Here is a 27,968-nt window from a genome sequence, read left to right as displayed (position 1 = left end):
CATACACACACACTCCCCGCCGTCATTTTGTTAGTGTGAGGAGAGGCACAGCGTTTGTGTCTCGGTCCTAGAGCTCCCCCCTCTGATCCTGGGTGGTTGCTGCAGCGTGGTGCAAAGTGATCGACCTCCTGCAGCTAGCCAATAAGGCACCGGCACGGTTATGTAGGTCGTGGCACCCGTGTTTGGCCTGTGGAGCCGCGCCATTGGTGCTTATGCACAAACGCGGAAAAACGCTTCTCAGAAACACATCCTAAGCTCACAAACACAAACCAACAGCTGTTTACTCTACATGAACACATTCACTGTACATCCTCAAAAAACAGATGGAACTAAGTGGCACTCGTTTTGAAAATGTGCCTCCACGTCTCTACTACATGATCAAATACAATAGGTGATGATATAAATCTCACATATTTGTTTTGATATATCAAACTTAAAAGATTACATGAAAAAAAATTATATTATATAAGTCAAGCAAGTAATGATAATACCACATATCATTTTGTTGACGTGCAGAGAAATGTCTCATGTCAAGGCTGTCAGTGAATGCAATCTCTGGAGAGTGCGTGCGAGTCGTTGTTGAGTGTCTTTGTAGCACGGAGTGAGGATGACAGGGTGTGAAGGGTTAACTAGGCTAAGACAAAGACATAGGCTGAAAGCATTGTGTTGAGTGGAGGGCCTCTGGAACAGATGGGGCCTTAGGGCTTACTCTTTCTCTTTTCTTCCTCTCCATCTCTCCAATACTGAGCTCAAATCAGCGACAACTGGCTAACAAGCTAAGACGTTTTACACCGAAATAAATGACTCACATGCATTAATCATGCACTCACAACACACACAAATCACTGCAGGACACCGATGCAAATACCAAACAATACTTGGGGTGTGAATCATAGCGGCGGAGACAAAGCAGCGATGTGAGCGGGCGCACTTTCCAAACACTTAATTCAAACATCTCTGCCCGAAAGAGACATGCGATTTCTCGTCTCCTTCCTTGACCTCTAAACCCAATGTTTTTCTTCTTTTCCATTTTGTGCACCTCCCACTCCTCCACTTCTAACTTCAAAATCACAGCTGCAGGTTGGTGGAATTTATTCCAAACCTCAGTACATCAGCTTGTACAAATAAATACTGGTCTTCACAGATAAGACACATTCTTCATAAAATGCTAATAAAATGACTTCATAACAATCAGACGAGTGGTGATAAATACGGGGGAGTTGCTATTTGACACGTCAGCCTGACTCATGACACAAGAACAATACTTTTCTGTGCAACTTGGACAAGTTGACAGTTACACAGTTGCATCAATCCGAGGGATGAAGGCATAGAATCAGGTACATGGATGATCAGTAATACAGAAGATGACTGCATGAAATTGTTTTTAGCAGTGTGAAGGAAAAGATCAAGTATATGGGCATGGATTTCAAGGAGGGGAACTTTGGAACAATTGTTAAGTTGTATTGATGCTCCCTCTGCCTGTGTTGCTGTGCTCAGAACAAACACAAAGCATTTTTTTCCTGAGAATAGCCGCAAACAGAAATTATGTATGTTGAACATATGGACATGATCAAGAATGTGTGCACAGATCATCAAGGAAAAATCTCAATAACAGCATCACGAATCTATCTGCACATGCTGAAAATATACCTCACATATCTCGACAACCGATCATCTTATGGGCTTCACACTTGGCATGTGTATTGTTTAGGGCCCGAGGAGGTGCAGTGTTCAATTTGGTGCGATTTGGAGAAGGGATTCGTTCAACATAAGTAGAATTTGAATAAACAGGGGACTGGGGCTTTGTAGCAGAGGCAGCTGGGAGTCATCAATGTCAGAGCCATCACAGCAACAGGCGTGATTCTCCAGTTCGGGGTTCTGCGTACTGAGTCGAGCTTCAGTGAACTTTATATAAACGAGTGAGCGGCTCTCTGTGCAGCAGCGGTGGTGCAGCTTCAGGATTCTGCAGACTTGAGTCCAGCAGTTGGTCTTTACTTGGCGCAGCTCAATTACTGCAGGTCACTTTTACAGCAGGTGACACTGTCATGAAGGTCAGTGTTGACATTCTCCTGACATCACAGATAATCAAAAATGGGCCATAAACATATTGTCATCCTCTGATGGTAATCAAAATGGAGATGGCTTATCGAAAGTTTAGTGACATAATCTGACCACCAGGTAACCATCTGTTACTAGACTCCAGTCATTGGTTCTATCGAACAATGAACCAAGCTAACTCTAGGATTAGCTGCCTTCCCCAGTTAGTCAAAAACAGTCCAGTTGCTAATATACACAATGTTAAATTTGCTTCATATTCAATCTAAAGATAAAAAGAGTGCAGTGGTGCAGTAAATCTGAGCAAATCATGATATTCCTTAAAAACCTACAAAAACAGAATCTTAAGGTCTTCCAGTTGAGTTCTGGCACACTGTGCACTTGCCTGTCAAAAGTATTCACACATTTATCTTACACTCGCTCATACAAGGCTGCACTTTCAATAAACTCACATATCTCTGCATGATCTGGTGTCTCTCGTTGGGGTCGTCCAGTATGTTGATTGACAGGTCTGAGATGGAAACGGCAGCAGAGGCAGTGAGTGTAACCAGGAGCACCATCACGCCTTCGTTTTCCTCCAGCGGCAGGTCCAGCTTGTGTGTGTGCTCTTTACTGAGCTGCGACAGGTCAATGGTACACCTAAAGTACACACACATGCCACAAAAAAAAGAAATTCCAATTACTGAGTTAGCATTCATTCCATTTCTGACAACTTAGCCAAAGCTGATACAATTAAAAGCTTTTAGCAGTAACCTGAAGCCGTCGCAATTGATTTTGTAGCATGACCTTGATGTATCTCTGGTTAATATCACGGCAGGCTAGTAGTAATTATTGCATTTGGGTCAAAGAGTTCAAAGCAAATGTTTCCTCAAGTGCCTCCACTCTGATGAAAACAAGAAAAGATTCCACGGGGAATGGCTTAGTATTCACCCAGGGTTTCAATTTGCACAGGAATGTTATTCTCTGAAGTGTATTGAACACAGGGTCAAAAAAAAATTTTTTTTTAAAAAAGATTATGTTCATACAAATTAGAGACATGGTTAGAGACAGAATTGATTCCAAAAACTATCATTGTGCAGCTTTTTTCTGTGGAACCCCCAGTGTGAAGGATGTGTCATTTTGCCACAGGCGACACCTGTTCTACCTCAAGAGCCTGAAAAAGTAATGAGATCACAACATATCCAGGGACGGACGGAGAAACACTGTACCTTCCCATGAAGTCATCCTTCTTGCCAGCATCTTTGTCCCACACTGTGATGTCTACAAAACCTCCATGCTCCTCATACAGGTGGAAATCAAACTGCTCCCTCCACTGGGGGTTCAGCGTTTTGGGAATTGTCTGAGGAAACAACAGAAGCAAATACTCGGTTGATTAATTTGTTGTTTAGATGAGATATGTATATGTCTATATAAGTTCACAGAGCTACTTAAACTTGGACTTTTCACAGACTATATGAATTAAACTGTTGCACCGTTACAAGACAAACAATAAGAAAAGACTGAATTCTGTAAATTCACACTGATAAGTGATGCATTTTCCTTCCATAGTGTTAGTAAGTCAAGAAAGACGAACTGAGAAAAGTAAAAAAGATCGAGAGGTATGTGATTGATTTAAAATATTGCATAGTTTATCTAGAGAGATCTGCTTCTATGTAAACAACATTTAAGTTGTTTTTCTAATGAACAATATAGCAAATAATAAAACCTCTTTATAAAAATGCTCCTCCCTTACCACTAAAAGAAGAACATATTCTCCAACAGGAGGACGTTTACCTTGCTCTTGTACTTCTGGTGCCCCATCCTGAATTTGACGTAAGGGTCACTGAGGCCGTTGGTGTCCATGGGCTGCAGGCCGCGACCTTCTATCAGACTGATGCTGACTATACCTCGCCACAGCTGGGATTTTCTGTGCACATCTGACAGACGCATACTCTGATACTGCAGCAAGCACACACACAGTCACGCAAACATGCATTTATTATGACAAAGGCGCGGACACAAACATCAACAAAGCAAGCACACATACACAGACATATGCATTAATTAACCCCGAGGTACAATTGTGGCTGTTGTAAACTCACAACTACAAAACACACAGAGAGGAAGCAGAACACACAAGATAACACTTAAACTTAAAACACAAAATCTGAACAGTTGAATTTACCCTTGAGGTGTGGGCTCATCTGACCAGAACAGCCAGTAAATAGGTTAAAAGGTTAAAAAAATCATAATATTATTAATAATAATATCACTATATCCACTGAACAGTTTCATGGGGAAAATCATCGCTTGTTGGTAGCAGCATTTCTGCAGAAAAACGAGGAACATGTACCATGACCCCTTTCTACGCTTGTTTACCGGGAATCTACTGTCGTCAAAAATGTGTATGTCACTGCATCTACTTGTTCTTTTTTTTATTTCACACAAAGTTTGAAATATATTAAATAATAAACGAAGGACGCAAGTGATTTATAGGCTGTCTTGCCCGAACTGGAAAGACCACTGCGACACTGTACTTCTGTAAATTTCGTATTCCATCTGGCAGTGCTGTAAGCTGACAGCTCCGCAAACTCAGATTGATGATTATCCATATTTTAAGTCTGTAGTTTTTTTTTTTCTTCCTCCAACACTTTTCTCAGCACTTACAGGCCTATTTAACCTCTCTTTGAATCATGTCAGTATTCTTCACTAAAACAAAGAGCAGGGTATTTATTTGTCAAACAAATACACCCCCTTCTCTCTCCTTCTCTCCCTTTCTCTGCCTTCCTCTCTCCTCCTTCCTCGTTAGGGAGAATTTATTAGCATAGCTTTTGTTTTGCGGGTGAATTTCATTAAACTCTGAACAAACCCTGCCTTGCAAGTGCGGCCCTTTGATCTGGAGACGGAGCCTCTTAATTTCCATTCTCCAGACATTAAACAATGCGAATGGCTCCCTGAAATACAGCCAACCTCCCATACAGCAACTCCCACATCTTTCATTCCTCCTGTTCACTTGCTCTGAAACACACTGTATGCTAATGACGAGAGGTTGCTGTTATGTCCTACGCTAGCGTGATCCTAATTGTTTCCTTGTTTTGTTGCTACATATTTCTTCTCGCAAAAAGAAGAACCATGGGCTATTTGAATTGGGGATCCGCGTCCTCTCTGCCAGAGCGCAGCAGGAAAGAGATCATGCACGGAGATGTTCGTGGGCTAAAAGTCTTGAAGAGATACCAGTGTTCAGTTTAAAAACTAACGCCGCCTTGCACATGGTTCCACTTTTCACAAGGAAAAACGTTTGAAGTGCCAAAAGAAGCATTTTGCCTTGTGGTAAAAGTTCGAGACCTGAATTCAGCGTGCCTCTGACTTATAATTATTATCTCAAACTACTTCTTGAATAGTTTGCATCTCCTACTGTGGGTTCAGCGCTCATATATGCTTCATTAAAAAGAAGTGGTTGTGTAAAAATAACCGTGCACTGTGTTGCCGTCGAGCACGTAGGCAGGGAGGCACTCAGGAGCAGCGCCTTTTTTGGTGGGGTAGCAGAGTAGCTAGTTCGTTAGTGTTTGAGCTAATTCCCGAGTCACAGGCGGGATGGCCCAGTTAGGAGGCTTCAAAGGCTCGGTTTGGGGAAGCACAATACAGCAGGACGTCTGCCCAGCTCCAACCAAGCGCACTTCAAATGTGTGTCTGTGTCTCTTGGTGGGTATCAAACTTTTTCACGGATGGTTGAGGAATCATTCAAAACCTCTAGGTGCAATTTAGGAAATCAACTAAAAGTAAAGCAGAGTTTCCAGATTCAGCCCTACTCGGTGACGACAGGAAAATAAATACCTATGTACCTTATTAGAAGTGAAACATGACTGCAAATTAACATAATCATGCTTACAAAATCGTCCCTGATACTTATATAATTCTGTATTTGGCTTAAAAAAAAAAGACATGGCAGGTGCTTCATGCAGGAGCAAATAAGAAGCAGAGCCTCGACCAGCATCCAACAGCCACATACAGCAAAGCCAAAAAGGTAGCGGTCTCTTACAGTATATGGCAAGATGGGAACTCAAAATAATATCAACTTAAAAGATTTCCACGACAAGGAGTCTAAGAGTGTCCTCTAATCTGCCAACATTCAGCAAATGTTTCACAGAGGATCTGGACGCCTTTAAAACCCCACAAAATAAATTACTATTATTTTCTCACACGGTAGCTGCAATACACAGTGCAGGTCGAAGGTGGGAGAAGCATGGACATGTCGTACTTGGAGCTCAGGCTCAGCAAAAGCACAAAGCTCACTAGATTATTTTACCTGCGAGATGAATTCATTATGAAGCCAATGGATCCTCTTATTAATATCTGACTTCACTGTAAATAGCTAAAGTTTGTGACGGCTGTTTTTTGGGAGTATGTGAAAAAGAATGCATAGTAAAGCTCTAAAATTAATGGGTATCACTTTTTTCTTCAATTTAAGAATACAATGTTAATAAGGACAATTAAAAAAGTAGAAAATACATTTCTCATAACAATGGTAGTATTTAGATCATGTTACTTCCAAACCTTTGGGTATATTTACATGACCTATGACACATGGTTCCCCTTTAATTGCACTCGCATCCCAACAAAAGGGGTTACATCCCCTCAGCTGATGTAAAACGCAGGCGGTGTATTGCAGCTTGTGGAAAATAAACTGGTGACGATGAGAACGAAAGAACTGATCGAGAAAAGAAAAAAGGTCTAATACCACGGTGGGAGGGAAGGGGAGGAGGGGAGGAAGAGAGAGGGCGGGGGGGAGAGGTTCCATTCAAGTACCAGGACACCAGTGAAGAGTGCAGGAGAGGTGAGGTGTGGTTGGTAGTGAGGTTACATCACAGTTGGAGGGTTGTGGGTGGGGTTACATGCTGTTTTAGTTTACCTTACTAGATCGTTTCCAGTTCCTTCTCAAAAGCATGGTCTGTAAATGAGACAAAGCGGTTACAGAGCGCCCCCCAATGTCTCCCGTTTAAAGCTGCAGGATCAGAAGTTAAAGGGCATGGGGGTGTATGATGGTCATGTTAGCCTTGGTCTGGTGCAGGGGGGGGTTAGATAAGGAGAGGGGGGGCAGTCGTCAGTCATGCATGTTAGGTATAAGCAGGGAGAGTATGAGAAGTGCTTGTACTTGTCATATGGTCTGAAGTGTTGGCGTATGCACACACGCTGTATCATAGACTGTATATAAAGATGGACGACACGTCTTCACCTCCTCCCACTGTCCAGGTTTGAAGCCAAAATATCCCGGGATGACGTCATGCGGAGCTCAAGTCTGTGCAGTGGTGATCAGGGGATGGAGCCGCAGCAGTGAGGTCCAGCCAATACACATGCTCGACCAATCACGAGTCAGTCTCAGCTGTCAATCATGATGTCATCCCAACAAACTAAAATAACTAAATCCAAACTTCCTGGGAAAATGAGCACTGGGACATAGATCTGGGCGAGAAGAACGACTTAAAATGGCCGGAACTTTCTTTGAGAAATAATTATCTGACGTGTACTTTGACTTTTTAAGTTTGGTTCATGTCCCATCCACTAACACAGAGGAAGGAGGGTTAATAACCTATAATGCAGCAAGCCGATCAAGATCATATGACTTTTGGGGAGCCGTCATGCCGTCCATCTATAAATACAGTCTTTGGTATGTATACGCAATAGCTGCTGTTTGTGCCCATTATACATTATAATCACACAATGTACACACTCAAACAGAGACTGCAACTGATCCAGCTCCTGACTTGACTTTACTGTTTCGGTCCAGTTATGAAGAATCACCTTGACAACAGTTGAACTTAAGGAAGAACTTTTCTTATACAGACAAAGCATAAGAGTGAGGATTATTGACAGGTCCTAGAAATAGCTTAAGGTCTTTTTGCATGTTTCAAAGTTTGGCATCAATTTATTTTTGTGGTTAAAAGTGTCTTATTTCTGTGAATATAATCATCAGTGCACAGGTTTCAAATATATATATATATATATATAAGTGCACAACGCATGAACTTGAAAACACACAGTACATGAAACCGATCACCACATACAGAAACACTTGATTCTGCATAATAACTAAAATGATTATTAGTAATTTGATAAAGGATTGATTCAAATATAGAGTTAAGTAAAGTATATTTTCCTTTTCTCTTCCATACCAGTAGATGGCAACAGAGAGAGCCATGACTAATGCACTGGTATAACCTTGTACTAATTTTCTTCACAGTTGGAGAAATCCAAAATGATGCTTAACCTAAATAGAGTTTATTTGTTCTGTCAAATGTGGACTCTCTGAACTACAGTACTAAATAAGCACCAGAATTAAGACATCAGATCAAAAGGAATAAAATATTTCCCCCATGACTCTGCCTTGTTCCGGATCGAGCATGCAGGGGTCCAATTAACCAAACAAATAATTGAACAGAAATAAATGCAACTCTGAAACATCGAGCATGTCCGCAGAGGCACGAGCCAACATAATTAAGAAAGAGAATCCGGTGCTCTTTGAACACGAAACTTTTCCACTGAACATGTTAATTACACTTGTGTTTATGCCCATGCATTTGCTGAGTTGGAGAGTTTCCAGAAACTGAGGCTGACTGGAGCCAGCACACTCCAGTTCATCAGCCTGCCGGAGCTTCTGATGTACGGAGACACACTTCACTGAACTGGAGTAAGAAGTTTCATTATGATCAAACTTATTGTACTGATTTGAGTGGTTCCCTACTTAAAACTTCATGTAGTTCCTTCAGCATTTATATTATTCGCCTTCAGTATACGAGACATATCATAGTGTGATGTAAACTGGGGGATATGTAAGATCGGAAAAGAATCGTTTCCCTGAATGAGAAGGAAATGTACTTTGTGCATAATAGTAATCTGACCAATAGTTCACATAGTTTTCTTACAGTGTCCCTGATGTCTCCCTCCTTCGGTGACAGAGTGACAGAAAGATCCAGGATGCCCAGGTTGTGTTCAGGGTACTGTGGGTCCTTCAGGTCCAGCGTCACATCCTGGGTCCTGCAGGGAAACACAGCAAACCATGTTCACTAACTGTACATGTATGTGCTTACAATGCAGGGATTCCACCTGTATATTAATAAATGCATGTTTCACACACATACACCCAATCCATCTGAACATAAAGTCGATTCACATTTTTAATCAGTTCCAGTCTGACAAGATGGATGTGGAGCAGGGAGATGAGCCGCCCCTCTGACTGCTCCATTCTGCTTCTTCCCCTCCCCCTTCTAAATGCCAGTCTTATTGTTTTCAAGCATCCCACCTTGCTAACAATCTTGAATGATGCATATTGGGAAATATGTGAGGGTTTTGACCTGCTATTGACAATTCAGTTTGAAGTCATAATCCATACATAAACCAGATGAACGAATTATTCAAGTTGAAAATCTTTACTGATCTACATTGTATAATCTGGTGAGAACAAAATGATGGAACAACGGTCAATGGAAACCAAAATCATCAACCCATTGAGGGCTGGACTCAAAACCGCAAAGGAAATTCAAGTAAAAAATGTAAATCACAGGCTGATCCAACTTGCGTGAATTTCATCACGACAACTCATAATGTGACTCTGAGTCTAAGCTGCAGGATCAGAAGTTGGGCATGTTCAGTGGATGGTGTCCTGGGGGACCTGCTCCTAGACCTGGATCAGGGCATCAGTGAGCTCCTGGACAGTCTGTGGCAGTACTTTGTGGCGTCGGATGCACCGATATGTAACATCCCATAGGTGCTTAAGTGGATTTAGGTCAGGGGAAGGTGAGGGCCCGTCAATGGCTTCAAAGCTTTCGTCATCCAGGAACTTTTAACACACTCTGGCCACATTAGGTCGGGCATTGTCCTGCACCAGGAGGAACCCAGGGCTCACTGCTCCAGCCTAAGGTCTGACAATCGCTCTGAGGTTTTCATCCCAGTGTCTAACAGCAGTCAGGGTAGCGTTGGCTGTGACATGGAGGTCTGTGTGACCCTCCAAGGATATGTCTCCCCAGACCATCACTGACCCACCAACAAAGGGGTCATGCTGGATGATGTTACAGCAGCATAACGTTCACCACAGCTTCTCCAGACTCTTTCACACCTGTCACATGTGCTCAGTGTGAACCTGCTCTCATCTGTGAAGAGAACAAGGCGCCAGTAGCGAACCTGCCAATTCTGGTGTTCTCTGGCAAATACCAATCAAGCAGCACGGTGCTGGGCTGTGAGCACAGGTCCCACTAGAGGTCGCCGGACCCTCATGGAGTCTGTTTCTGACAGTTTGTTGGGTTTCTGGCAGTGCTGCTCCTGTCCCTCCTCGCACAGAGGAGAACATACTGGTCCTGCTGCTGGGTTGATGCCCTACAGCTCTGTCCAGCTCTCCTTGTGTAACTGCCGGTCTCCTGGTATCTCCTCCGTGCTCTTGAGACTGTGCTGGGAGACACAGCAAACCTTCTTGCGACCGCACGTATGGATGTGCCTTTCTGGAGGAGCTGGACTACCTGGGCAACCTGATTGGGCCTCATGCTACCAGTAGTGACGAGGACACTAGCAGAACACCAAACTAGAGAAGAACCAGTCATGAAAGATAAGGAGAGAACACCACATGCAAAACCATTTCCTTTGTGGGGGGTGTCTTGCTTGTGTGTTTCCATTGCACCTGTTGTCACTTTCATTTGCTTTCAATTTCTGCCAATAGATCCCTTTCACCTAAATCTTACGTACTGAACCTTTAAGTCATCACTTATCACATTTTGATATGTGACACTAAAAAGAGAGTACAGGTTAAATAACAACAAGTCAGTTTAAGTAATGCCGTCAACTTTTATAATGAGAGACACTTCAATTTTCATAGAGGTAGCACATGTGAGCAAAGGATCGAGCCAGCATCCAAAATACCAGAGCCCTGGAACTGTCTCATTCAACTAGAATACACTTGTTTTCTAATGATATCACTTACACTTGTGGTTTTCCTGCTATGAAAATCCAAAATGTCTGCAGTGCACAGGGTCTGTTGTGCATGTTGACTCTCTGTGTCAAACTCATGGCTCACTTGAGTAGATTAGAGCCATTATTCATATCATCAGTGTTTTTCCTGTCATGACAACTCAAAATGTATGTGGTGAGAACAGACTACTGCTTATAACCCAACTTTCACCTGACTAGAGGTGTGATCAGCCAGTGTAATTAAGTTCATCTTTCTTTTTTCTTTGCACAACCAAACCTCAGTATAGTCCTGTTATATTTGATGGGGTTTGAGGTGAGCTACCAAAGACTGCCACTAGAGGGAGGCAACAGACTATATTTGGTCAAAATGAATCGAGCAAAGCAAGGTGGGATCCTTAGAGACGGGTCAAGACTGAATTTCCTTCCAACCATTAACCTCAATATTTGTTGTCTATTGAAACATGAGCATCTCTGAACATGCTTATTACTGAGGGAATGTAGTTACCAGTGTGTTCAATACAATCAGTGGAGAGTACAGGAGAAGTTAAACTGCAGGGAAATGAGGATGTGTAATATGTCCGTGTAAAGTAAAGCAGCAGCAATAAAAAAAGAAGTTAAAGTAGAGAAAGAGACCTCTGATGTTCCAGTGACTCCAGGTGGAGATACGCTGAGCCCATGAAATCATCCTGGAATCCAAAGTCATAGTCAAAAACCTACAAGGAGACAATAAACACAACAGTAATCAGAGGCCCCTCAACACAGTTCTACAAAATGTGACTTGTTGCATGTGGTAGTCAATATAACAGCAGGATGAAGCTCAACACTTACCTTGACATAGAGCGGGTCCTTCAGGGTTTCCACATGCAGGGTCACTCGCTCGTCCCACACCGGGTTCAGGTTCTTGTGGATGGTTTTACTCCTGAACACCTCCTTCCCTGCAATCTTGAACTTCACATACGGGTCACTGGTCCCTACAGGGAACGAGAGTCAACACAGAGATACTTGTAAATAATACGATTAAGAGGACTTCAACACAATAATAGACTCTTTTCACAGCAGCCATTTTGGTATGAAACAGCAGGTAAAATACTGGTGTTACTAGTCACATTAATCAATCAATCAAAATTATTTGTATAGCCCATATTCACAAATCACAATTTGTCCCATAGGGCTTAACAAGGTGTGACATCCTCTGTTCTTAACCCTCAACAAGAGTGAGGAAAAGCTGCCCCAAAAAAACCTAGTTTGAAAAAATAATACATATTCTATGTCTTGAGATGTAGAACACAAATCCACAATTTGTACGTATTTTTTACACCATGCCGTTGTTTTGTTATAACCTCTATTAGTGTAACAAGGTTTGTCATGTGACTCGTGTTCTGTTGTAGGTCATATGGTCACCAATATTTAATGTTGAATCTGTCATGTTTCATGCACTGCCTCTATTTGACCAATAGGTGGCGCTATTGATTCACATTTCATTTTTGTAGCCACACATGTTGGCAGAATAAATTAATACAGCATTTATGTATACATTGTATATGTATAAATAAACATACATTGGGTGTCAATGCTTACAAATATTTCTTGTCTTAGTAAATCTTTTAGCATATTTGGGGCGATATAACTGGGGACATGTATTAATCTGCTTTAATACCCTTTTATACTGTTCTGTTTTGAAATTTATTTATCAGACTTTAATGTGTTTACTTATCTGGGAGTCATGTTAATATTTGTACCACTGGCACACTTCATTTCGTTGTACACAGTGCACTGGCAAAAAAGGCATCGAATAAAAGCGTTGAATATTTCTACAGTACAAGGAAGTACACAAACACAAAGTAAATGCAGATGATAAAAATCTATAAAATATTATGTTAATAAAAATGTTACATGGTGTATATAATGCTATTTACAATAAAAGCAACTTCCAAACAAGTTGTAAATGTGATTTTCACATTTGCTGTACATGGCTGGATGTTCAAGTCCACAACTTCTATTAAACTCTGACTCCAGTTCAAAGGCAATAAAACACCTGAATGATTCAAAACTTTAAATCTTAAAACGGTTCCACATTTCTCATTGTGCGTCAACATTAATGATTCATTCTCGGATATAAGAATGAAAGACAGAAATATCAGATCCTAATATCATTGCCATAGATTTGTGCATCACTGGTCTCAGCTCATGTCTCCAGCACTGACACTGGGACAGTGACATGCGACAGGCTTATACATTTAAACAATGGTCACATGTAACATGTGGAAAAAAGTCTGACAACCGGTGAAGATTACCTGCTAAACTGCCAGATCTGACACAACTAAAACGCTGCACGGTAACACACAATAATGTCCCCCGTCTGTCCCACGTCCTCTAGACTGATCTGTTTGTTTGTGCTGTTCTTGTCTAAAAATCAGAGTCATACTATCATCCTCTGTGACCAAAGTGATTACAAAGCAAATCACAGATAGGGAAGGCAATTCTGTTATCAAATATTTCTCACTCTCTCACACACAGTTTAAATGTCACAGTGATTTGTCCTTTTCTGCCAGAAACTAAATCCACCTATCCATTATCTGTACCACTTATCCTTTAAGGGTCGTGGGGGGTGTATCTACATAATAAACCAGACATTTGAGTGAATACAAAATACATGAAACAGTATCATTTATTGTATTTGGTATTTTACAAACACCATTAATATGTTAATCTGCCCTGTTTTCCTAAATAGCAGCAAAGGGGGAATTTATTGTCGACACAGCTACACACGTCAACACTCCCAACACAAGACGGACAGCGAGGGCGCTCCATGATGAAAGGCTGAGCTCTGTGTTTGCTCATGTCTCATCCGTTCAAGATAGTGTTGCTCTGTCATTAGCTAGAGAAGAACATTAAATAGCAGACTCTCTCATAACGACTTCACTGATGCTTATTAGAGGCAGGATGAGGCTTGTTTCATTATTAGAAGAAATGGGAACTGCAAAGTATCCACAAAATTAAACAGAAATATATCAAATCTGTTTGGGTCCGAGTAAAAATTGATGACGTGATTCCCAGCTTTAATGTGAGCGCAGCAAATTATGCACTAACACTGGTCTGCTGGGTAAATGTCTTCATTTAAACAACCTCAGGGTATTCCCCCACACACACACACACAGACACACCAGCAGAGCAACGAGAGACACACACACACACACACACACCTCGCTGTACACACTGTCACCCTTGACATATCACTGCAGGACAGCTGCAGCAAAGGGACCGGATGACAGAGCGAGAAAAAAAAAGGAGGAGAAAGGACTCAACTGGTGTAGAACTAGTGTCTAGTGATGGTATTACTGTAGAATAAGAGACAGCAAAGACATAAGGCAAGACAGGATTCTGCAAATTCAAACATAAAAACACGATGCCAAGAACACGAGATGATACTTCAGGAACAAGGAGACAAATCGCCCCTCGCTGCATCCTGGAGGCAAAAAGCCACCGATCCCTGAAACTGCAGCAACTCTGTTTATCCATCTCTCTTTCTCTCTCTCTCTCTATTCCACCGGGTCGATATTCCCCAGACACACATCACTGGCTCAGACTCGCTGGTGCATCCCACAGTGCCAGCTTTATGGTGCCATAAACACAAACGGGCTAGAAAGTATGAAATGGAAAAAGGTCGCTGCTGTTAGTGGGTGAGCGGCTGAATATGAGTGAGCGTGGGGAAAGCACAGAGGAGTTGACTGAGGGGCTTTCTTGGAAATCAACAGCCATGTTTGACATTTCTATCAATTATATTTAAGTCCTCCATCAGTTGGGCGAAGTCCATAAAAGAGAGAAAGTGACTGCATGTCCCATGTGAGGGCTGGTGGGTGGAGAGATCAATAAGCTTAAAAGAATAAATAATGGTTGACCTGAGTGCCTACAACCAGTTGAGGCCACAGTGGGTTTGATGGATTAGCAGACCCTAGATGTTTATCCACCTTGTGGGCAGAACGCTGTGAAATGGAAGAGCGAGGTCAGGGGGAGACTGGGTGTCACCCACTGATGAACTGGCAGAGCGAGGTCAGGGGGAGACTGGGTGTCACCCACTGATGAACTGGCAGAGCGAGGTCAGGGGGAGACTGGGTGTCACCCACTGATGAACTGGCAGAGGTAAGTAGGTGCAGCTGCAGCCACTGAAAGTTAAAAGTGATTTTCTCTTTCCACTATTGATTAATGCAGATACGTGCGGAGTAAAACCCATTCACAAAAAGTTAATGCCTGTAATGTTATAAAATCACAGAGTTTCTGTGTTCACCTTGAGGGAATTCAGTGCTCAGCTTTCAGAGGTTTAACAGCTTGTAGGTCAGAACACCCCAAACCAGCCAGGCCAGAAAACAGCCATGTTTCCACTACAATATAATACAAACAATCATCATGTAGCCTTTTAACCAAACATGTTTTAAATGGCCAAACATCAGACACCCAAGGTGACTTTTAAGGAATTGGACTGGATTTACATAGCGCCCACATACAGCCCACTTCAGAATGCAGACTGGAGGAACTGGGGATTGAACCAGCAACCTAATAAAGTCACAAATAGTTACAGGGTACAGGATACCATTGCAGTTAACCCTGTAACAGTGGCTTTTCTGTGGCAGGATTTCCTTGAAGTTTTATATAAAAGACATAAATATGACCCCCAGTGTCCAAGGGTGAACAAGTAAATGAGGAGAAGTTACCAAAAACACAATGAGACACTGAGTGGTTCATAGAAAGGTGTCAATCTATTAATTTTCAATATGGAATCAGACCCCTGAATAGCGTAACAGTAGCTGAGAGCAGAAAATAAAGGGTTATTGGAGGAGCCAGTGGCACACAGCAGGTGAATTAGCCTCAGGCGTGGCACACAGGCTGAGCTAAAAGCCCCTGATACACTTTTGATAGCTGCTCTCTGTCTTCCTGACAGGCAGCTGAAAACATAATCCACCACACATTTATCTCCTCTGGACACCTAATGGGCAGCGGCCATAAAAACACTGCTCATTGTGTCTGTCTGCCAGTAAACCAGGCAGCCCTGCCAGACACCTGAGAGAGCCACAGTAAGCTTATAAGCACAAGCCTTAGACCAAAAGTAAACACAAGTCACTGCTCATAAATCCTACTATCCCCTTTTAGATGGTCATTCAATACAAGGGCAAACACTGACAAAATACAGTGTTAGCATTTCAGCAAACCTTTTAAATTGTGATAGGTGAAGAAACACAATTTGCCCACCGTAGGTCAAACTCTTCAATCATAGTTCAAATGAGTATGGTCAAATATTACAAAAGTGGCCTCCTGTGCTTTGTTTCACTAAAATGCAAATCCAATCTGGGGTCATTCCCCCTCCAGTGAGTTTAGAGGGTGAATCTATGACTGTAATTAAAAAATAATTCACTCTGCGGTCAACGCATCATTCTCACAGTCAGCATGCCATCAAGATAAAACCACCACCAACTCTTTCTTTTATTCTAGAACTAATTCTTATTTCACTTAATGTAAAGGTACAGTTCCTTCTCATGATGTCAGCGTCTTGTGCATGTGGGTAGTGACAGTATGCATTTTCACATGTAAGGTATACATGTCTGAACATACATGCATTTTATTACACATGTGTAATGTGTGCTGCTGAGGGACCTCCTGTGATTGTGCACAATGATTTGAAATGATGAACAAAAGATTCAAACTACATTAGTGCAGGTAAAGGAGAAAAGCAAACAGTAGAAGGTCCAGGATTAGAGAATCAAAGCCTATTAATATATACAAGTGCAGTACTGATTCTAAACATGTCTGTTGGAGCGGCTGGGGGACAGAACCCTGAGGCTGCACCACCACTGCTGCACAAGGAGCTGTTCGCCTGCTTGTTCAAAGTTCAGTGAAGCTTGACCCTCGGCTACAAATCGTTGGTCGCCTTTTAATTCAAATGTTATTGACTTCTGTGGACCCTTATCAATACACATGCCAAGTGTGAAGCCAATAAAACGAGCGGTTCTCTGTACAAACCACAGACATCTAATTTCTGGAATTAGTGATAGAGACAGAGTTTGACATAATATAGTAGCAAATGTTGATACATATCCAGTTTCTCCACACCAGCTTAATCACTAAGCATAATCCTATTTTGTTGAAGCATGTGCTAATGTGCGGACTCCTCTGTTTGAAATCATCCCATTACCACTGGGAGGCAGTGTGTCCATACTCACCATTTACTCATTGGAGATGAGTAAAAGTCACCCCTACTCTACGTATTGATTTATGTTCCGACAGTCTTTTTCTTTCAGTAGTAGCTTTTGTTTCTTTGCCCTGGACTAAATCCAATCTGCCAAATTTGGTTTGAAGACTCAAGTTCTTCTGCTGCTCTTATTACTTTCTCCTCCATCCGTTTCGCCTTCATGCAACAACTTCCTTTCTTTCCTCATCTCACCAATTTCCCTTTTGTTTTCTTCCACTCTCCTCCAGCTCTCTGACTCAAATTGCATTATTATGCCTCAACACGCTAACTTACAGTTCATTTCTTTTCTGCCACAGGTACTTAGAGGAAGTTATGGCATCGACATATTCTCACTGTATCATCCGGCAGCCTGCTCACGCATCAAGAGGCACAATTTGCCTTGGGGGTAAAATGAAAATGAGATCTGCGAAATCAGCGTCATTGCAAAAATGATGGAGCATCTAGTATTGAAAACCCACGCTGTTCTGTTGTGTTGCTTTCTGGATGCAGGACAAATGTAACGGACGGAGCAGGTAATATGAATGTACAGATGTACAGTGACAGTAATAACTATATGACATATTATTTGGCGTTATTAAATTACCAGCACCTGACAAATTACAGAGAATATATTACAAATATATAGTGGTGTAGTATGTATGTGGGATTCTCTTCTTGGTGGAAGGATGCGAAGAGGGTCAGGAAAGAATCCAATACATTTTTAGCAGATCCAGAAAATCTGATTCACTTTCTTTAACGTTGTGAGTTAGACAGTGCAACATTTTCCTTGATTTCACTACATGTTTAGGGGAGTGATATTAATGAATAATATTTAGTGTGCATTTTTTGCAGATCCAATAAAAATCAGGACTGAGTGGATTTTAGTATTCATAAGGGGACTGTTGGGCCTTGGCAGAAGTATGCGCTCGCTGAGTGCTATTCTAGTCTTAACAGTTTTTTGTTTTGTTTGTTTTTTGTGAGATATTAAAATGTCCTTTTTTTTTAAGGCCAAACAGTCAGTGTTCAAGAACTTCTGCACTTAAAAACCTATAGAGGATTTTACAAATAGCCCACAGGCGAGTTAACTACAATTCCATTAAAGCTTGAGGAAGACGTGAGTTGAAGCCGTGATGTAACAGTCATTATGGGGTGAGCTGACATTAATCAAAGACTAATGATTTCATAATGAATTCATTTAAACGCCAGTGCATCGCTGGGATGATCCTTGGGCTCCAAACAAACCTCTGAGCACTGATGAGGATGTATTCATTTTGTACATAAAGGAGGGCAAATGCACACAGACACAAAAACACACACACACACACACACACACACACACACACACACACACACACACACACACACACACACACACACACACACACACACACACACACACACACACACACACACACACACACACACACAGAGACACACAAGTGGTCATTCCACTGAGAAATATACAGTGCTCTCTCACTTTGTATTACCACTATACTGCTGTAGGCAGACACTAGTGCAGACAAATAGAGGTCCAATGACATTTATATGTTTAGTGACACATTTGAGGCCCGACTGTTGTCTAGTAAATTGTCGTGAGGGGCAGCAGCCAATATTTTGGGGCCTCTGGTGTAAACAGTGGATAAAATACTTCTGTTCACTGTGCAGTTTACTGAAGTGTCCACATCGAACGTTCCTACTTGCAAAACAAAAGCTGTTTTAGGTCTTGATGACATTTTGACTAATCTCTATCAACAGCTATCTGCATATGAACACCGTTTCCCTGTGGGCAACCAAAGCCTGCTCAAACCGGATTGGTCAAACTGGAAGCGGACACCAGAAGGTTTCCTGTCCCAAAATCTTGTCCCTCGCCTACAGACTCTGCATTTTCACTGTATGCAGAACCTGTTTATAGAGATTAATTAAAACAGACAGAACTCACGAGAGTTAAGTCAAACATATGACCCTGACCTCTGAAAAACAAAATCTTCCAAAACCACAGATTACTTCTATCCATCTGAGACAGTAGAAGCAGGGCAGACTGTTGTTGGATGTGTATTCTGTGCAGAGGAGACTTCTGCAGTCAATTGGAATAATATGAGGCTAAGGTCAAGTTCAGACTTGTTAAAAACACAGTCACACAACACCACTTGACGCACTGTCATGGTCAAGTCTTTTTAACAAGATAATGAAAGGTGCTTGTTGCTGCTGCAGGGTAAGGATGACGGAGGGTGAGAGGAGGTTGTGATTAGCAGCAAATTTATAAAATAAAAAGCTATTTCCCTTCACATGGCTTCACAGCAATTTGTAAAGTAGCCCGCTTCTCTCATTTTCACCATAAATCTGTAGATAGTTGTTACTCATTCATGATCAATACGGCTCTCTGTGTCTGTACAGGGCAGACAAATGGTCCTGAATTATTCACTGATAATATATCAGGAGGTAATTACGTGTCTACAGAGGACAGTTCTAAAAATAAAGTATCAGACTTATTATCTCACTGCTTTGGATATTACAATAGAGTACTGTTGTAAATCCTGCCCTAAGCAGCGTGCACGTTCCGTTAACATTACTCCAGTAAAAAAACAACACATCTCATGGTATGGCAATGTTCTGAAGAGAGAACAGCAGAACCAGCTCGACACACTGAATCCAACTGGACATTACACACAAAACTGTGCATTTTGATGGTGAAATTTGGAAAAATATGACTTGAACTAAAGTAAAGCTTTTAGCTCCGACACCTGCTGCTAACATTTTGGGTATCCACATGAAATGAATATGGATGACAGACCCACCTGCTGATAGCCCGTCAATAATGAAACCATCAATAATGCATAATGTCAATATGAACTTTCTGCTAAATAACCCAGTTGTTTAGTTTTCAAACACAATAAATTGCAGTGGATTTTATGTGGGGAAACGCCATAGAAAATAACAGAATATACAGTTTGTGTACATAATATCAGACACCACACAGTTTATATACTGCAACCCATAAATGTACAGCAACACAAGATGTTGTTCGTGCATTGGTTGGAAATGGCTCCATATATTAGAGCAGAAGTGACACATCTTTCACAGTGTCTTAGCAACACTGTCAGTCACCAGTACTGTGTATCACAAACCAGGATCTTCACATTCTGCGACTGCACTACAACACACTGCTCCCTGCTTTACTACCTGTGTTCAGTCTGCTTATACATCTGATACCATTGTTTGATTACGCCTGCATTCACAATGAGCTGAACAGTGAGATTACACTATGATAAATGACTTGTCAGAAAACTATTTGGGCCATAATGAAAAATTATAAAACAATGTTGTAAGATTACAAAAATAAGGTGCTAACATTATGAAATAATAATAGAGCCGTAATATTGCAGCAAGTAGAACCTTTGCTAGTTGGAGTTCCACTATGTCTGGATCCAAAATCTTGATCATCAATCTCACTGTTTCTTTACAAACAATGAAACCCCTTTAAATATGATTTATAATGTTACGAACGATAACTTTACCGTCGAACAACTACCAAACAATTCCTCCTCCAAGTCTGTGCATATCTGTCTTGAAATAGAAACAGTACTATTTCAATGTCCTGATACTTATGGTAATGTGGTGCTGATGAGCCAAAAGATTAAGTAGACGTTATTTGTGAATACTAAAGTATAACTTAGCAAGATGCTTCATATTCCTAAATTAAATACAGGCAACATGGTGATCTTTTGATAATTCCCATCCTAAAATAACACATTGCCAAAAACTATGACTTGATTCTTCAAATCTCAGAATTTTTTCCCCTTAAAGTTAAAGGCCCTAATACTTACTGTCCAGTAGCAGACATATTTAGTAAGAGGATTTCTCCCAGTGAATAGCAGAGGTGTGGCACCTTTCCTGAAAACATGTCGGCTCTGCAGAGAAAACATTACCTTCAAGAAATGGATCGACCTTAAGCTTCAGAGAGGAGCTAATCATCTCTGCTGCAGTTTGCATGGGCAAAGGTTTGAAAAATATTCATATTACACCCAAGCGGCTTATAACTCTTCCGAAAACTCGCCTTTACATCTCTAAGATTGCATTTTCAAATGTTTTAATATATATAATAATAAATAATTTCCTCAATCGGATGTATGAATGTGCTAATATGGCCGCGCCCCTGGTCCCCATCACCCCACCCTCACAGCTCACCTGCAGGTCAAGCACCCTTTCCAGCTACTTAGTCCCACTCACAAGTTGACAGAATTGGCTTCTTCACAGACCCATGGCTGTCTGAATCACTTGTTTTCCCCCAGACTGACATAGGTGTAGTGCTCAGGTGGAAATACTCAGCCATCAGCTTATTTGGCTAAATATATAAACATTATAAACGTGTGTATTTAAACCCCGTGCTCCCCTCCCTCTGTGCCAGATCGCCTGTTCCCTATGAGTCAGCGTTCCAGCATTACCTCTCAGTGTGTGCCCTTGTGCTACGTCAAGTTTTCTCTACTTTTTGACCTAAGTATGCCCAAATGGATTTTGGATACCTCTGCCTGATTACTTGGAATGCATTTTATGTAACTCACCCTGCCTTGAACCAGTAAAGCCTTTTTCACATACCTGTCATCCTGTCAAGTCGTGCTTTTGGGTCCTATTTGGGCCATTGTGATACAATAATGCGATTACAAATAGTTAATCCGAGGATAAGAACTCTTAAACCCTTAGCATTGAAGACTAAAGATCTCCGGTTTCTTCTTTTGGTCCCATTAACAGCAGGAGGGTTGCTAGTGCTCCGGCCATCGCTGGCGACTGCTAAATTGCACTCGTTTATCAAACGCTTGAGTTCGACATCTGCATTTAACATAACGAGTTGTCTCTTCTCTTGCTCCGCTCCGTGTGTGGGGAGGGATGACAGTTAAGTTACTATAATCGTGATAAAAGCATTTGTGCTTCCTCGTGGGACTCCCATCATAACTGATATACAGTGCAGGACGGTCTATTCAGAGGTGGCCAACGTATTGCCTGTCAAAATCTCTTATTGAGAAAGACGTGGAGGAGGCTCACTGAGGCTTGTCATGAGATAAGAGAACAGAAGACGGGGAAAACGTAGTAAAGCTGCCCATAAACCCCTCAGTCATGTTCAAGCTGCCAACCTTTAACAGCCGTACGCTCGGATTGTACGCACTGTGCGAGTAGACTGTGTGTGTGCAAGTCCGAGGTCTATGTCCTGTGTCAGGACTGACGGATGGTTGCAGCTCTGGGGTTTCTTATTACCCAGAATGCAATCTGCTCAAGAGCACGTATTGGGTAAGGCTGCGAAAACAAGAAGCTCCATCATGGGACGCTGACAGATGGGTTAAGAGCCCGCCTCATTACAATTACCCACAATCGCACACTTCTCTGGCTCTCGCCGCTTTATGCTGCAGGGGGTTTACTTTCCGGTTTTCCGCTGACATTTACCCCAAAGGAACCTTTACTAATGTGCAACATCATCCCACTGTAATTACAAGGCAAAGCGTGAGATACCATAACAGCACCATCTCATGTTTGATACAGCCGAGTAGTGAATGAATAAGCCGAGATAAAAATAAAGCAGACAACTGCACAGCATGTGGGAGAAAAACACGGGAGGTGAGAAAACGGCGAAGGGGACTTGAAATAAAATGAGACAAGATGAAGCCAGTGGTGTCAAGCTCTGCCTCTCACTTAATAACTTTTTAAGAAACTGTTGTGCGTGGAGAAAATTAGGCTTACTGAAGCCTCACTGATTTTAGCTGCACTGACATGTGATCACTGTAAACCTCAACACTAACACTATTCCAAATACACACACATACGTTTGTACTTCCATCTTAGTGAGGACACTCATTCCCTAGCCCCTTACCGTAACCTTAACCATCCAAACTAAATGCCTAACCCCAACCCTGACCTAAACTTAATTCTAACCCTAAACCAAGTCTTAACCCTCAAACAGCCCTTTGAAAAAGTGAGGACCGATCAAAATGTCCTCACTTTCCAAAAATGTCCTAACTCTGTAGGATCTACGCTTGGTCCTCACAAAGATAAGGAAAACACACACACACTATAATGATCACAAAATGTGCCAGCACATGCAAATTAGTTAGTCTCAGAGGGAGGAATTAGGAATCAGTGGAACCAGGAAGCGGTTGGGCTATTTATAGGCAGATTACATAACAATTCTATTACATATCATATATACAATAAGTCTGGGTCCAAATTGTTGTCTTGAGTCTATTAAGGCCACTTAGACAAGTACATCGATGTTGTCATCTATTTGACTCAGATGTAACAAACCAAAGTCTGAAAGGCTCATTTCATAGAGGCTCTAAAAATATATTGTGGCTCCACAACAAAATCAGGGATATTTCGATTGGCAACATTAAAATAAAAACAAGAGCAATAACATATGCAACGAGAGAGAAACGCAGCACATCATGAGAGGAACTGAAGAGAAACAACCGTCAGCAGGTGAAAGAGGATGAGGGAGGAAGAGACCGTAAACAGCGCGTGACGAAGCACTAATGATAGGATACACCCAAAACATACAATACAGATGCATTATGTTTTAAATCCTTTTTCAAGCTACCTCAGATAAATACAAAAAACAAGATGAGATATAGTAGTAATAGTCACATGGTCTGAAATTCACCAGTGTTTACATGTTCATCTGCTTCATACAGATCATATTTTTACCTCCACCACATCGATTCAGTGAAAAGAGTCAGAAGTTTATCTGTACAGTAGAGATGTTGTACATTTATAACACGATGGCATTAGAAGCTAAAGAGAAAGTTATCATTTAACAGACAATCATGATTAATAATTGCAATTTTGATTATGATTAATAGACTTTTGTAAGATATAATAAACATTTTAGATTAGAATATACAGCTCAGACATGCTGCATTCATGTAACACTGAACTATGGCTAAGATTCAGTCCAGTGAACACTATTTTACAACTAGCACCTGGTGTATTTGTTTAATTATTATTCATTACATGCAAACCAAGAAGTGAAGAGCTGCAGGAATGGTTCCGAAATGGGCATCAGGAGACTCCTCAGAGTTTCAGAGCCTGCAAAGACCTGCGTGAAAAACCCCCAAGATAAAAGACATGAAATGATCAAGATAAATATCCTCTACATCCTCTGACACCCACACAAACCCACGGTGGTTTTGCAAGATGGGATGGGGTGAAGTCATGTCAGGTCTTGGACGACAATTCCCTTTGTGGTACCTCACCCACAGGGAAGTTAGGGTAGAGACAGAGTGAGAGTGTTTTCACCTTAGGTCACCTACAAAGCTGCCGAGCTTCCACTCATCATAGGGAGTTCATCATAGGTGACAGCTTAGACAGGGTTGGTCACCTGGGGCACAACAGGGTCTTACCCATGTAGGATAAAGGGAAATTCAAAACACGTCTTTTGACAGGTAGGATTGACTTGACCAGAACAAGGCAAAAAAACAAGTTACTCAGAGATGGCTTATGTGGTTTGAAATAACCAAGTATCTATCACTCCTGCTCCAACATATTCACTGTTTATATTTTGTCCATCTTCCTGCAGATTAAATTCAATATAATATCATCAGAGGCAGATGTAAATGAATGGAGGCAGGATTAGATGGGAAGCCACATCATCAAGGTAGACGCATGTTCTCTACAAACTGAACCTCGATACAACAACTGTGACAGACATGTATCATATGATGTCTCCCTCATTCATCCATGTCCAATGAATATTTATATTTTACAGCCTCAATGTCAAACCATGTAACAGAATTGGTTTTCTCTCCTGGTGAAAATCTGGAAAATTGGTTAACCATGCAGACTCAAGACAAACTACTGACACCAAGTTAATTGAGGTTGCGTTGAAAAAGAAACCAAATGGTTCTCGTCTGTTTGACGCCAAGATAACTGATGAAATGATGTCACCTTCCGTCAGTCGCAAAACCCACTGGAGATCCCCCTTTTGTTGGTCTGTGTACTGTGGTGGCTAATGGCTCATCTACTGTAGATTACAACCAACCTCCGAGCATATAGAGAAAATCAATAGTTATCCAGATTTCAAGTTTTAAGTGGTAAATATACAACCTAAGCTGAAGCACTTTTAAATTCAACTTAAACCAGAAAACAGGCAAAGGAGCCAATGAAGAAAGTTGTTCTCATTACAACTAGTGAATCTGCCAAGTAAGAGAAATGGATCATGACTCATCAGTGTTCGAACTCAGCAAATACTGCAGAAGGATGAAATCATAGGCCTATAAAAATATATATAAGTTTACGATAGGTATTTGTATAATGTGCCATGTCAATGCCCACACTGTGTCTGTGGCTCAGAGTCAGTGTCCACCCTCTCAGGCGTCGCCTGACAGCATCTGCACACTCAGCAGAAAGCCAAGTGCAAGAGGCTGAAATGCTTTACGAGGATCGTGACTGCTTGTGACAGCTGGAGTAAAGAGTTTCCTTTGGCCCATAAAGAAAGGCTTACATTTCCCAGCTTTAGGTAAGTAATTAGCAGGAGTGTTTTAAGTTCAATATCAGTTATTGGACAAATATGTAAAATCATATTAGGAAAATGTTACTGTATAGAGTCTTTATGGGACAAACACTGGATATAACACTTGCAGGTAAGATTTGCAGATGTAAACTTGTTCTTGCTACCTCTCATCAAACTCACTGAATCTGTAAACATCGTCAGTGTCAAGGGTATTGCATTCTTTTTAAGTGAATCTTGTGTTTTATGTTTCTGTTAATGTACAATACTGCATTATGGACAGATAAAAGTTGAAAAAAGAAAATCCTTTTTATTATTGCGACTAAAAATAGATGAAGGAACATCAGCCCTAATAGATTATCACAAAGACAAGTACTTTTCTTCAAAATAAAGCAGCCCTAGGAATGGCTTTGGTACAATTTAACTTATTACCTCCACCAAAAGAGGTAATGTTTGTGTCTATGCTAGTTAGCAGCATTACTTAAAAACTACTCAACCGATTTTCCATTTTACTTTCTTTGGAGAATTTCACTCTCACACACAACAGATTCCAAGTGACATGGAGACTAAAGAGTAAAAGAGAAGTTAGAGAAAGAACCACTTTGTGTGCCACCTCTGGGTTCATGAACAACTGCAGCTGAAACTATAGGGTCTGACAGTGTGGAGCAACTTAATGGGCGATAGCCAGCACACGGAAAAATCACAGCAAATAGCGTTCCACACATCTATAGAATGCACCAACAGAGCAAAACACCAAGTTAGAGATCTCTTATGTTATAACGAGAAGTGTCACAATTTTTGTGGTCCATCATGACACTGTGGCGGGACAAATTAGAAAATGGTGTGTGCCGCCACAGTCTAAATAATGGGAAACACTGCTCTGACATAACAAGATAGGGTATTAGCCTGTGTAGGGGTATGCACTCACAAATGATTTGTATTTACGTTTCATCTTATAAAGTTCTAGTAACTTGTTATGGCAATACATGCCATAACTGAAGTCGTCATGAAGGGACATGAAGGGAAGAGTGTGGAATTGGATGCTTCTGCGGTGAGTCCCTCTCCTTCCTTCTTTTGTCTCTGGCTAGTCAACCTTGCCTCTGGGTGCACACGTCTCTGTGTTCAGAGCAGCGGCGTCAGTAAAAACTCTGCTTTTGTTAGCTTCTTGTAAAGCGTCACTGACCTTCTGTGTTGACTGATATTAGAATTAAACTGAAATCAGCTGCCAGCTTGTCCATCATTCCCCTACAAGGTGATAAAAAATGCTTACTTTGAACACAGCTGTTGAGCAGGTTGTTATTAAAGGGATAGTTAAAGTGTTTTGTGGACTCAAACACTTTGCCCACCCCTCCATCGGCATAGTGGTGAGTAGATAATGAGGGTTTCATTTTTGGGTGAACTATCCCTTTAATATCAAAGTCTTTTTTTGAATTGTTCTACATAGTCAGAGAAACAATCCCGTGTTATATCTTGAATGTTTCATAAAGCTTTAGGCTACAGTGTAAGCTATGCTTGGTGTTGCTCTGTTTGACGCCTGTCTGTCTGCGTGAAGAGACGTTACTTTGAGCACAGTTATTTTTACTTTCACTTCCAGGTGCACTGGCTGTGAAGATGTGACATTTGTGAACTCTCATATAGCAGAAGTATTTTTTGAAAAGAGTTTGCCTCAAAATGTTTTGCCGACAAAACTGGGAACTGTTTGTGTCATTTATAATTCATGTCGGGGCTTTTAGTGAATCAATTGTTAGCAGAACTTCCCCCAACAAACTTCTTTAATTTTGGCAGCGGAGCTCTGCTCTACATACCTGTGAAGGGAGCCTAGACTGACAGGTAAATGGAAAATCCCGTCAATCCCATGTCTGCCGTCTCCGATTTGTCAATCGGCTGCTGTACGACAGCAGAGACACGTGAAGGTCTGGACAGAACTAGATGTAAAGATTTGGCATCAACTGTATTTCCATGAAGCTGCATATATGTCTGTGTCTCCCACTCTCTATAATGAGCTGTTTCGATGGACTCGTGACAGGACGGGTGATTTCTGCACCGTACTCATTATCCAGGTGGACAGGCAGTCAGGCAAAATGTGCAAGAGATGGAGCAGGGCAGACTGTTTTAAACTGTCAGCACAGAGACCGCAACAGCCACTAATGAGACCTTGGCATCAGTCACTATTCAAACCACTGTCGGGGGAGACCTTGCTTGTTTGTGTTGGCTGTCCTACCCACTACACAAGACATTATTGCCTGCTTATATACACTTATACACTGCTTCAAT

General features: G+C 41.5%; 1 protein-coding gene across 2 annotated transcripts in view; it reads right to left on the bottom strand.

The window, feature by feature from the left end:
- Positions 1-27,968, bottom strand: part of mctp1a (multiple C2 domains, transmembrane 1a) — a 142,303-nt gene that overhangs the window by 63,391 nt on the left and 50,944 nt on the right. The window contains exons 3-9 of one of the 2 annotated variants that reach the window (XM_035165923.2): positions 11,815-11,957; positions 11,620-11,699; positions 8,955-9,066; positions 6,944-6,982; positions 3,829-3,993; positions 3,264-3,394; positions 2,508-2,694 (exon numbers count right to left, since the gene is read on the bottom strand). In XM_035165923.2, the coding sequence (XP_035021814.1) occupies positions 2,508-2,694; positions 3,264-3,394; positions 3,829-3,993; positions 6,944-6,982; positions 8,955-9,066; positions 11,620-11,699; positions 11,815-11,957 (857 nt within the window). The remainder of the gene's footprint in view (positions 1-2,507; positions 2,695-3,263; positions 3,395-3,828; positions 3,994-6,943; positions 6,983-8,954; positions 9,067-11,619; positions 11,700-11,814; positions 11,958-27,968) is intronic. The other variant, XM_035165924.2, reaches the window with a different exon arrangement.

The sequence above is a fragment of the Hippoglossus stenolepis genome, chromosome 9 (genome assembly GCF_022539355.2).
Source record: "Hippoglossus stenolepis isolate QCI-W04-F060 chromosome 9, HSTE1.2, whole genome shotgun sequence".
NCBI lineage: Eukaryota > Metazoa > Chordata > Actinopteri > Pleuronectiformes > Pleuronectidae > Hippoglossus > Hippoglossus stenolepis.
This window is presented reverse-complemented; position numbering and strand designations above follow the sequence as displayed.